This window comes from Erinaceus europaeus, chromosome 12 (genome assembly GCF_950295315.1).
Source record: "Erinaceus europaeus chromosome 12, mEriEur2.1, whole genome shotgun sequence".
In the NCBI taxonomy this organism is placed as follows: domain Eukaryota; kingdom Metazoa; phylum Chordata; class Mammalia; order Eulipotyphla; family Erinaceidae; genus Erinaceus; species Erinaceus europaeus.
Window position 1 is genome coordinate 38510148 of NC_080173.1, and position 13154 is coordinate 38523301.

The window sequence follows — 13154 nt, forward strand, 5'->3', positions numbered from 1 at the left end:
AGCTTCATTAGTGGTGTAATGGTGCTATGGTGTCTATCCTTTTCTTTCTTATCATTTGCCCTTTATCTGGTGGGAAAAAAGAAAAAATGTCTTCCAGGAGTGGTGAAATTGTGCAGGCCTCAAAGCCCCAGCAAAACCCTAGTAACAATAAAAGAAATTTCACCCATATGTGTGGCTCTGATGATGGTAGAAAAACAAATGTTTTTCTTGGCATTAACAACACTATAGGCTATATTTTAAATAGCATATTCTAACTAAGCTGAGAATAGGAATAAGATATTGGTAATTTTCACTAATTGAAGTAGTCATAATTAATTTTTCTTCCTATTAAAAATCTTCCTGAGGCTGAAGAGACAACATAATGGTTATGCAAAAGACTTTTGTGCCTGAGACTTGAAAGTCCAAGGTTCAGTCTCTAGCACCACCATAACCTAGAACTGAGCAGTGCTCTGGTCTCTTTCTCTGTATCGTTCTTATTGAAATAAATGCAATAATAAAATAAAAAATCTTCCTGGAAGTCATTGATAACTGAAGCCTTGCAACTTATGGGCTCATGTAAGTAAGCCACGGACAACTACAGGGCTAGGCCCTGCAAAGACAGAAGTCCTTAAGTGTTTTTAGCCATATACGATGATTAATATTGCCAATAGTTACTATACTCACACTCTTACTGATGGGTGACTCCAGTAGAAGGATGAGCAATTTTATATAGGAACATACTTGCTGAAGGGGAAATCTTATTTTTTAAACTTTGTCATTAATAGTTTAAAAAAAAATCACTATCAGTGATTATAATTCACCCAACCATGGTGAATTACACCATATACAAAACCAATGATGCCAGCACTATGAATCTATTCTTCCTGGATGCCATTTTTCCCTTTCCTGCCACCCTCTTCCCCCTCCCTTCCCTTTCCCTCTATTCTCCTTTCCTTTCCTTTCTATTTTATTGATAGGATAGAGAATTTGAGAGGGGAGGGGGAGGTAGAGAGAGAGACAGAGTCCTGTAGACTTGCTTTATCACTTGTGAAGCATCCCCTTGCAGGTAGAAACCAAGGGCTCAAACCATGGTCCTTGCAAATGGTATTTTATGTGCTCAACCAATGTACCAACACCTGGTCCCCTAATTTTGAAGAATAAATTTATTTATTTTCATTTATTTATTTAAGGAAGATGAGGAAGGGAGAGAGAGCCAGAACTTCACTCTGGCTTTTGTGATGCCAGTGATTGAACTTGGGATTTCATGTTTGAGACTTCACTGCACCACTTTACAGGCCACAGTTTTAACAAATGTTAATGTTTAATTCATAACTATATTTGTTTTAAGGAAGTAAATTTAACTATATAGGGCCATCCTAGTTTTGTTTACATATATACATGTAATCACGTATTAAAAGACTTAAAGGGAACATACCAGTATATGTTAAATCTCTAGATAGGTAAAATTGTAAGCAATAACTGTTTTTCTAAATCCAGTTTTGTTGTCCACAATGCACATGCTATTTATATTAGAAAATAAACATTGTTATTTTGCTTAGAAAAATATATGATTGTGGTTCAGGAGGGGGCACAAAGGATAGTGTTGGACTCTCAAGCATGAGTTCCTGAGTTCATTCTTAGCACATATACCAGCGTGATGTCTGGTTCTCTCTCTCCTCCTATCCCTCTCATTAATAAATAAAATATTTTGGAACCAGAAAGACCTAGAATTGCTAAAACAATCCTGAGAAAAAATAACAGAACCGGAGGCATCACAATCCCAGATCTCAAATTGTATTATAGGGCCATTGTCATCAAAACTGCTTGGTACTGGAACATGAATAGACATACTGACCAGTGCAATAGAATTGAGAGCCCAGAAGTGAGCCCCACACCTATGGACATCTAATCTTTGACAAAGGTGCCCAGACTATCAAATGGGGAAAGCAGAGTCTCTTCAACAAATGGTGTTGGAAACAATGGGTTGAAACATGCAGAAGAATGAATCTGATCCACTGTATTTCACCAAATACAAAAGTAAAGTGGATCAAGGACTTGGATGTTAGACCACAAACTATCAGATACTTAGAGGAAAATATTGGCAGAACTCTTTTCCGCATAAATTTTAAAGATATCTTCAATGAAACAAATCCAATTACAAAGAAGACTAAGGCAAGTATAAACCTATGGGACTACATCAAATTAAAAAGCTTCTTCACAGCAAAAGAAACCACTACCCAAACCAAGAGACCCCTCCCAGAATGGGAGAAGATCTTTACATGCCATACATCAGACAAGAGTTTAATAACCAACATATATAAAGAGCTTGCCAAACTCAACAACAAGACAACAAATAACCCCACCCAAAAATGGGGGGAGGACATGGACAGAATATTCACCACAGAAGAGATCCAAAAGGCCAAGAAACACATGAAAAAATGCTCCAAGTCTCTGATTGTCAGAGAAATGCAAATAAAGACAACAATGAGATACCATTTCACTCCTGTGAGAATGTCATACATCAGAAAAGGTAGCAGCAGCAAATGCTGGAGAGGGTGTGGGGTCAAAGGAACCCTCCTACACTGCTGGTGGGAATGTAAAATGGTCCAACCTCTGTGGAGAATAGTCTGGAGAACTCTCAGAAGGCTAGAAATAGACCTACCCTATGACCCTGCAGTTCCTCTCCTGGGGATATATCCTAAGGAACCCAACACATCCATCCAAAAAGATCTGTGTACACATATGTTCTTGGCAGCACAATTTGCAATAGCCAAAACCTGGAAGCAACCCAGGTGTCCAACAACAGATGAGTGACTGAGCAAGTTGTGGTATATATACACAATGGAATACTACTCAGCTATAAAAAATGGTGACTTCACCGTTTTCAGCTGATCTTGGATGGACCTTGAAAAATTCGTGTTAAGTGAAATAAGTTAGAAATGGAAGGATGAATATGGGATGATCTCACTCTCAGGCCAAAGTTGAAAAACAAGATCAGAAAAGAAAACACAAGTAGAACCTGAAATGGAATTGGCGTATCACACCAAAGTAAAAGACTCTGGGGTGGGTGGGTGCGTAGAATACAGGTCCAAGAAGGATGACAGAGGACCTAGTGGGGGTTGTATTGTTATATGGGAAACTGAGGGGTGTTATGCATGTACAAACTATTGTATTTACTGTTGAATGTAAAACATTAATTCCCCAATAAAGAAATTAAAAAAATAAATTAAATATATATTTTTAAAAATATAGTTTATTTGGTGTAGAAGACCAGCTCAGTGATTTAGGCTATCTGTGTATCTGTATTGGCAAGTTGTTCCAAAAATGCTTCTGATACAGTTTTTATTAGTTTGATGAAATCCCACAACAGGCCAGTTAATGTCTACTTAGAGGTAACTCTAGTTTGGCCAGAGCAATTGTCAAACACACAGCATTCTTGCTTGGTATGAAGAGTTCCACTTTTTTTTCTGGAGTTATTTTAGTCATAAATGATTACATATTTCTTACTCTTTCAGACTTCACGAAAGCCCCGTGAAGAACGAGATGTTTCTCAGTGTGAAAGTGTAGCATCTACTGTTTCTGCTCAGGAAGATGAAGATATTGAAGCCTCTAATGAAGAAGAAAATCCAGAAGACAGTGAAGGTATCTCAGAACTTTTGCTACAGTAATTTTAATTTAGTCTTTTGACTATTTAAGGACTTTTCCACTAAGGACATAGCTGTCATTGTTTTCATGGCATAGGGACTTTGAATTTGGGGACTAGGTGCTGGCACACATGGTTGAGTGCACATGTTACAATGCACAAGGACCTAGGTTCGAGCCCCCATTCCCCACCTGCAGGAGGAAAGCTTCACAAGTGTTGAAGCAGTGCTACAGGTGTCTGTCTATTCTCTGTCTCCCTCATCCTCTCCATTTATGGCTGCCTCTATCAAATAAATAAAGATAATAAATCATTTTTTTAAAGATTTTACTTATTAATGAGAAAAATAGGGGGAGAGAGAGAAAGAACCTCTGGTACATATGCTGCGGGGGATTGATCTCAGAGGACCTCATGCTTGAGAGTCTGATGCTTTATCCACTGCACCACCTCCCGGACCACAATAAATCATTTTTTTTTAAAAAGAGACTTTGAATTTGAACACTATTTATTTATATAGTCAATAAATATCCATTTACACAACACTTGAGATGATTCAGGGATCACAGCTAGAACCTGAAAATGGCAGTCCCACGTAGGATACTAATGCCAGCATCACATGTCTATAAGTACTACATTTATTTGTTCATTTTCATTTCCTTATGTTATTGAACTTACTTTGTCTTATTTCAGTTTTTTTATGTACACCATTTTTGTTATTTACATCTTCATGTAAGACGAATTAATGACTCCAGAAGCCCCCGTGAGGGGGGCAAAAAGTCTACTTTGGAAACTTTGGAAAAATGCAAGTCTTGCCATCACTTAAATAAATTAATGACACTTCCTGAAAAAGTAAATACTTAAAATTTTCTCTAAAGAAAAAAAGGCATTTGATTAATGTCAGCTTTATATCATCATTAACTTCATTAGGAACCAACCAGGTTAGCATTTTTAATTAGGATTTCCAACTTCTAGATCTATGAGAAAGTAAACTTCTGTTGTTTAAGACTGAGGGTAGTCAATCATAACAGCCAAATAAGTCTGACACACATATAACCTAGGAGATACTAACTATCAGTTAGAAATCAATTAAAATTAACTAACAGTGGTGTCCTCTTTGTAAGCAGCATAAACACACCCCTGCCACACACATCACCAAAAATCAGAGCTGATCTGTGCTCTCTGGTAAAAAACATAAAATAAAAAAGACAGTGTTAGAGCAAGCTCTCCCTGGATTGGTGTGTTTATGCTGCTTACAAAGAGGACTGACACATTTATAACCTAGGAGATACTAACTACCAGTTAGAAATCAATTAAAATTAACAAACAGTGGTGTCCTTTCTTTCTTTTTATAAGACCACTGTTCAGCTCTGGCTTATGGTGGTGCAGGGGATTGAACCTGGGGTTTTGGAACCTCAGGGATGAGAGTCTCTTTGCATAACCATTATGCTATCCACCCTCTGCCTAGGATTTCTTTTCTTTCTTTCTTTTTTTTTTGAAAAAGACATTCATTTCTCATAGTTAGTTGTTGTTTTGTGAAGCATGATACCTTGAAAATATTCTCCTTTTTGTTGCTTGGAAAAAATAATTGAAAGTGGTCCGGGAGGTGGCACAGAGAATGGAGCATTGGACTCTCAAGCATGGGGTCCTGAGTTCAGTCCCCAGCAGTACATGTACCACAGTGATGTCTGGCTCTTTCTTCCTCCTCCTATGTTTCTCATTAATAAATAAATAAAATATTAAAACAAAATAATTGACATTTGTGTCAAATGATATCATCTGTTGCATAGTCACTAACATATCTTCTAATGTTCTTCAGATAATTGACTTGTTAGTTTGCCTTTGAATTTTAGGCTTCCCATCTCAATAAGAATAGAAGTGAGGGAGTTGGGTGGTAGTGCAGTGGGATAAGCGCAGGTGGCACAAACGGAAAGGACCACCATAAGGATTCCGGTTTGAGCCCCCGGCTCCCCACCTGCAGGGGAGTCATTTCATAAGCGGTGAAGCAGGTCTGCAGGTGTCTTTCTCTCCCCTTCTTTGTCTTCCCCTCCTCTCTCCATTTCTCTCTATCCTATCCAACAACAATGACATCAGTGACTACAACAATAAAAACAACAAGGGCAACAAAAGGGAATAAATAAATAATTTTTTTTTTAAAAAAGAAAGTTTAAAAAAGAATAGATGTGAGTAGTCCAGGATGTGGTAGTCCACACTGGTGGAGCTCTGGATTCATAAGCATGTGGTACAGTCTCTTGCACTGTATAAGCCAGAGTGCTACAGTGACCTTTCTCTCATCCCCAAATAAAATAGATACCTGAAAGAAATGAATAGGTCTATGGATCCTCCTCCTAGGAATCCTTTTAGAGTTGAGTGTTAGTTGTAATATTGAAAAGATATGGATGGATTAAAAGAATAATTTTAAAGTTAAAAAATTATATCATTAACTTATTGGATATAGAGAGAGAAATTGAGAGGGGATAGAGAGACTTGCAGCACTGCAGATGGGTAGTCTAACGATATATTTAGAGAGAAAATTTATGAGACTCACTTAGGCAGTGGGGGATAAAAGAGGGAAGATCGGGAAGAGGACTCCTAGGTTTCTGTCTTATTTAATTGGGGGAAAAAAAACCTGAAGTGAGAATGCTGAGTACAAGCTCATGTAGGACATATTGAATTTGTGTTTCCTTTGAGATAGTTAGGTAAAAATGCCAAAGTATTAAAGCTTTACCTATGAATAATTGGGTACAAATGAATGAAGTGGGAGAAAATCCAATATAAGAAAATAAAATGAAAATTAATAGTTTAGAATAGACCTTTTCTGTCTGATATTTTAGCCTCTAAACATGTTACTCCTGAGCTCTTTAGGTGTGACTAATTTAAATTGAGGTGCTCTAAGATTATGATATGTAATTAGATTTTGAAGATACCATAATACCAAAACAACATCAAACATTTCATCAATAATTTTCCATAGACTACATGTCAAAATGGTTATATTTTAGACATGTTGGACTGAATTAAATATAATACTTAATCTTACTTAACCAATGGGCAAGGGTAGTAGCATAATGATTATGCAAAGAGACTCTTGTGCCTGAGGCTTCAAAGTCCCAGGTTCAATCCTCTGTACCATCATAAGCCAGAACTGAGCAGTGCTCTGGTAAAAAAGAAAAAGAAACCCAAACCAATTATACTTACAATTGTACAATTTTATATGTGGCTACCAGAAAAATTACCATTAAAGATGCTACTCTCATTTTTTTGCTATTTGAACAGCACTTTTCTTTTTGTGCATGTCAACTCTACCAGGTAAAAAGAAATACTTAGAACCAGGCTGATAGAAATAAGCCATAATGTTACCACTTATAGGAATGTTTTTTCCACCTTTCCTTGTTTTGCAAATTTCATGTTATTTTAGATAAAAGAAGCTTTTACACTTTCAGGCCAATACAATTTGATCTATCTTTTTCACACTCTACAGAAAAGTTTCAGCTTTTCCACTAGCTGTAATACTCCATTGAGATCATCAAAGGAGTATTACTCATCCTAAACAACTATTTTCAAGCATGGCTTCTCTCACCACCTAAAACATGTTCATTATCAGATTTTTATGCTGTATCATTATCTTTAAGGTGCTGACAATAGTTCTGATACAGAAAGTGCTCCTTCTCCTTCACCAGTTGAAGCTGTCAAGCCCAGTGAAGATAGCACTGATAATGCTACTTCTCGAGGAAACACTGAACCTGTGACTGAGCTTGAGTCTTCCACTGAAACCATACCCAATGCATCTCCCCCTTCAGCAGTTCCAAAATCAGCTGAAAATGAAAGTGTGGAGACCCAGGCCAATGACTCCATCAGCACTGAGCCGGCAGAGCCTATGGACATTGAACACCAGGAGTGCACTGCTGAAGTGACTTCTGTCCTTGATCTCCCCACAACAACTAAAGCAGACTCTACAGATGTTGAAATGAGGGTGCCTGAAAACAACCCATCTAAAGTCGAAGGTGATACCAAAGAAAGAGACCTGGAGAGAGGCAGTGAGAATACAGAGCTTAGAGATGAAGATTTGGTATTGACTCAGCAAATCAGTGCCCAAAGAGCTGAGCCGCAGTCGGATAATGATTCCAGTGCCACCTGCAGTGCTGATGAAGATGTGGATGGAGAGCCAGAGAGGCAGAGGTAAGACTTGCTCCTTTAGTAGACAGAGTCTCAGACATGAGAATATCTTTGCATGACCATTATGCTATCTCTCCCTCCCCAAATAATTTACTCTTAGAACAACAAAGTTTTGTTCAAAGCTCAGCTTCCATAGTGTTTCCTTCTATCACTGCATTCATTTCATATTGTATGCACTGTAGAATGAAGTGACACAGGATAAAATATTAAATTGGGGGAGTCGGGCTGTAGCACAGCGGGTTAAGTGCAGGTGGCGCAAAGCACAAGGACTGGCATAAGGATCCCGGTTCGAGCCCCGGCTCCCCACCTGCAGGGGAATCACTTCACAGGCGGTGAAGCAGGTCTGCAGGTGTCTATCTTTCTCTCCTCCTCTCTGTCTTCCCCTCCTCTCTCCATTTCTCTCTGTCCTATCCAACAATGACAACAATAATAACTACAACAATAAAACAAGGGCAACAAAGGGAATAAATAAATAAAATAAATATTAAAAAAATTTTTTTTTAAATATTAAATTGGGAGTCGAGCGGTAACATGGCGCAAAGTACAAGGACTGGTGTAAGGATTCCAGTTCGAACCCCAGGCTCCCCACCTGCAGGGGAGTCGCTTTACAAGCGGTAAAGCACGTCTGCAGGTATCTATCTTTCTCTCCCCCTCTGTCTTCCCCATCTCTCTCCATTTCTCTCTGTCCTATCCAACAACAACGATATCAATAACAACAGTAATAATTACAACAACAAAACAAGCGCAACAAAAGGAAATAAATTTTTTTTTAATTAAATAAATTATGGTGATGTTTTTCCAAAGAAATATATAGTAGGTGCTAGAACTTTAACTCAAATTGGAAGAAAATAGAGGTCTTACTTAACTACTGTCTTTCCAGATCATTCACTCATCTAGATAATTTTTTGCCCATTTCATAAAGAGATGGACTGTATTGTAATAATCCCAGGCTAAGTAGAGCAAACACAAATTCATGCTGGCTATGTAGTTCCTGTTAAGTACTCTTTATTGAAATATCTCACTTGAAATAGAAATTATCTTTGTTTTTTGCACTATTGATTTTGCTAACCTTATTGATTTTGCTAACCTTATAAATGAAATAAGGCTAGAATGGCAATAATCTTAAAGGTGGAACATTCTGAAGTTGAGCATCCCACTATATTAGTCTTTAAGTTCAGAAATTCCTTGTATAAATGTAGTAGCTTCTGATCGTTAGTATAAAGTGTATATCCCTTTGAGAATGTCAGAATAACCAGGTTTTTTGTTTGTTTGTTTGTTTGTTTGTTTTAGGGGGTGACTCATGGGTAGACTGATTGCCTCACATGTGTGATAGCCTGGGATTCTTAGTACTACATTAAGACAAGTTTTAGTTTTTCACATCTTTGTTACCAGCCTTGAATCTAAATTCCTTTCCATTATACATTTTTTGCTTCTTTCTTTCTTCCTTCCTTTCTTTCTCTCTCTCTTCCATTCTTTCTTTTAGTAAAATCTATATTCTTTTAAAAATATTTTTTGTGGGAGTTGGGCTGTAGCGCAGTAGGTTAAGCGCAGGTGGCGCAAAGCACAAGGACCGGCATAAAGATCCCGGTTCGAGCCCCGGCTCCCCACCTGCAGGGGAATCACTTCACAGGCGGTGAAGCAGGTCTGCAGGTGTCTATCTTTCTCTCCCCCTCTCTGTCTTCCCCTCCTCTCTCCATTTCTCTCTGTCCTATCCAACAACGACAACAACAATAATAGCTACAACAATAAAAAATAAAAAAAAAACAAGGGCAACAAAAGGGAATAAATAAATAAATAAATATAAAAAATATATATTTTTTGTGATTGATAGTTTATAATCAACACTAAGTACAGTTGTTGATATGTGTAAAATTTCTCAGTTTTTTGCAAAACACACTATTCTTCCCACCTAGGTTAAGAAGGTGAATTCACCATTTTTAATAATTTATATATATGTGTGTGTGTATATATATCATAACTTTCTCAGCCAATGATCTGTTGTTGGACACTTGGGTTGCTTCCAGGTTTTGGCTATTACAAATTATGCTGCTATGAACACAAGTATACACAAATCTTTTTGGATAGGTGTGTTTGGTTCTCTGTGATATATCCCCAGGAGAGGATTTTCAGGGTCATAAATTATTGCAGGCAATAAAGCCTGACTGGTATAACACAAGCATATCATTTCTACAACTCATATATAAGGTATTCTATACTCAAGCACTGGCATTGGAAATGAATAAAGCGGGTGGAGTATATGAAGATGGACTATGGCAAGTAGAGAAGCTTCTGGCCATTTGAAGGCAGCAACTGCCACAAGTTCAGAATGTTGTTGTCTATGTGGGTTGGAACTCTGTTTCTGTGGGAGTTACTCTTTCTGTTTTTTTCAGGAGACATCAGAAATCAGATTTTGGGTGAAATTTTGAATGTAAAAATGCTGATAGCTTATTCAGATGTTTTCGGAAAATGCTTCGGAGTATTACCAAAGCATCTTATAGCAATTAGTGTATATAACCTATGTTAAGTAGAAAATTAAGATCTAACATTTTATGTGACTTGTTGTCTAGATGTAGGTGACTAAATTTAGTATATTTCATATATATGAAATCTATAAATCAATAGTAGGTTTCTTTAACTGGAAAATTAATCTATTTTTTTGAAAATTAATATTATTGCTCTCCATTTCCTTGCTATTCAGATGTTTAATGTTTTATATATATTCATATTAACTTAGAAGGCATTGTGAAAAGAATGTTTCAAGTCTTAAAAAATGTTGATTTATCTTCTTGCAGAATATTTTCTATGGACACAAAGCCTTCATTGTTAAACCCCACTGGATCTATACTGGTCTCATCCCCAATAAAACCAAATCCACTGGATCTCCCACAGCTACAGCATCGAGCTGCTGTTATCCCACCCATGGTAAGTATTCACTCTGAGTTAGAAATATAAGTTTACAGAGACATATAGAAACATAGTTCTTCTTTCCTTTAATCATTACCCTGGATATTTTTTTAAATTTATTTCTTTATTGGGGAATTAATGTTTTACATTCAACAGTAAATACAATAGTTTGTACATGCATAACATTCCCCAGTTTCCCATTTAACAATACAACCCCCACTATGTCATTTATCATCCTTCATGGACCTGTATTCTCCCCACCCACCCACCCCAGAGTCTTTTACTTTGGTGCAATACACCAACTCCAGATCAGGTACTACTTGTGTTTTCTTTTCTGATCTTGTTTTTCAACTTCTGCCTGAGAGTGAGATCATCCCATATTCATCTTTCTGTTTCTGACTTATTTCAGTCAACATGATTTTTACAAGGTCCATCCAAGATTGGCTGAAAACGCGAAGTCACCATTTTTTATAGCTGAGTAGTATTCCATTGTATACCATAACTTGCTCAGCCACTCATCTGTTGTTGGATACCTGGGTTGCTTCCAGGTTTTGGCTATTACAAATTGTGCTGCCAAGAACATATGTGTACACAGATCTTTTTGGATGGATGTGTTGGGTTCCTTAGGATATATCCCCAGGAGAGGAATTGCAGGGTCATAGGGTAGGTCCATTTCTAGCCTTCTGAGAGTTCTCCAGACTGTTCTCCACAGAGGTTGGACTAATTGACATTCCCACCAGCAGTGTAGGAGGGTTCCTTTGACCCCACACCCTCTCCAGCATTTGCTGCTGTTACCTTTTCTGATGTATGACATTCTCACAGGAGTGAAATGGTATCTCATTGTTGTCTTTATTTGCATTTCTCTGACAATCAGAGACTTGGAGCATTTTTTCATGTGTTTCTTGGCCTTTTGGATCTCTTCTATAGTGAATATTCTGTCCATGTCCTCCCCCCGTTTTTGGATGGGGTTATTTGTTGTCTTGTTGTTGAGTCTGGCAAGCTCTTTATATATGTTGGTTATTAAACGCTTATCTGATGTATGGCATGTAAAGATCTCCCATTCTGTGAGGGGTTTCTTGGTTTGGGTAGTGGTTTCTTTTGCTGTGAAGAAGCTTTTTAATTTGATGTAGTCCCATAGGTTTGTACTTGCCTTAGTCTTCTTTGTAATTGGATTGGTTTCATTGAAAATGCCTTTAAAATTGATGTGGAAAAGAGTTCTGCCAATATTTTCCTCTAAGTATCTGATAGTTTGTGGTCTAACATCCAAGTCCTTGATCCACTTGGAATTTACTTTTGTATTTGGTGAAATACAGTGGATCAGATTCATTCTTCTGCATGTTTAAACCCATTGTTTCTAACACCATTTGTTGAAGAGACTCTCATTTCCCCATGTAATAGTCTGGGCCCCTTTGTCAAAGATTAGATGTCCATTGGATATTTTTTTAATTGTGATAAAAACACATTACCTAAAATTTGTCATCTTAATTATTTTGTAAGTGTACAATTTGGTAATGTTATGTATACTCGCATTATGCAAAATAAGATTTTCAGAATTTTTTCATCTTGCAAAAGTGAACTCTATACTTATTAAACTCCTCTTTTCTACCTTCCCCCAACTCATGGCACCTACCATCCTACTTTATATAATTCATGTAAATGGAATCATACAGTATTTGTGATTTTCTTTTTGACTTTTCATTCAGCATTATGTCCTCAAGGTTTATCCATGTAGAAGGACATGTTGGAATATTATTCCTTTTTTTAATTTTTCTTTATTATTGGATAGAGACAGAAGAATTGAGAGGGGAGGGGGTGGTAGAGAGGGAGAAAAGGAGAGATTCACCTGCAAACCTCCCTCCCCACTCTTGAAGCTTTTCCCCTGCAGATGGGGACCAGGGCCTTGAACCTCCATCTTTGTGCACTTTAATTTGTGTTCTTAACTAGATGTGTCACTACCTTGCCTGGAATATTATTCTATTTAAGACTGTGTGCATTTTATATAAGACCGTTGTATTTAAGACTGTATATATTGGGTTGTCAGAAAAGTCATGATGCATTTTTACAGTAGCACGTACGAAAAGTATATACACACATACTCTTAGTACATACCATATTTTTCCATCCATTCATTCATTCATCTACCTACCTATGGATGTCTTCTGACTGTTGTGAATAATGCTTTAGTGAACAGAACTTCATCTAAATACCTTGTTTTCAGGGGTCAGGCAATAGAGCAGCAAGTTAAGCACACATGGTGTGAAGTGCAAGAACCAGTGTTAAGGATCCCGGTTCCAGCCCCCGGCTGCCCACCTGCCGGGTGGTCGCTTCACAAGCAGTGAAGCAGGTTTGCAGGTGTCTGTCTCTCCCCCGTTTTTCCCTTCTTTCTTGATTTCTCTCTGTCCTATACAACAGCAACGACATCAGTAATAACAACAATAATAAAAATAACAATAATAAA

General features: G+C 37.4%; 1 protein-coding gene across 15 annotated transcripts in view; it reads left to right on the top strand.

The window, feature by feature from the left end:
• Positions 1-13154, top strand: part of NCOR1 (nuclear receptor corepressor 1) — a 218119-nt gene that overhangs the window by 136613 nt on the left and 68352 nt on the right. For 10 of the 15 annotated variants that reach the window (XM_060203136.1, XM_060203140.1, XM_060203137.1 and 7 more), the window contains 3 exons: positions 3495-3621; positions 7249-7795; positions 10585-10714. In XM_060203136.1, coding sequence (XP_060059119.1) covers positions 3495-3621; positions 7249-7795; positions 10585-10714 — 804 coding nt within the window. The remainder of the gene's footprint in view (positions 1-3494; positions 3622-7248; positions 7796-10584; positions 10715-13154) is intronic. The other 5 variants (XM_060203144.1, XM_060203151.1, XM_060203152.1 and 2 more) reach the window with 2 other exon arrangements.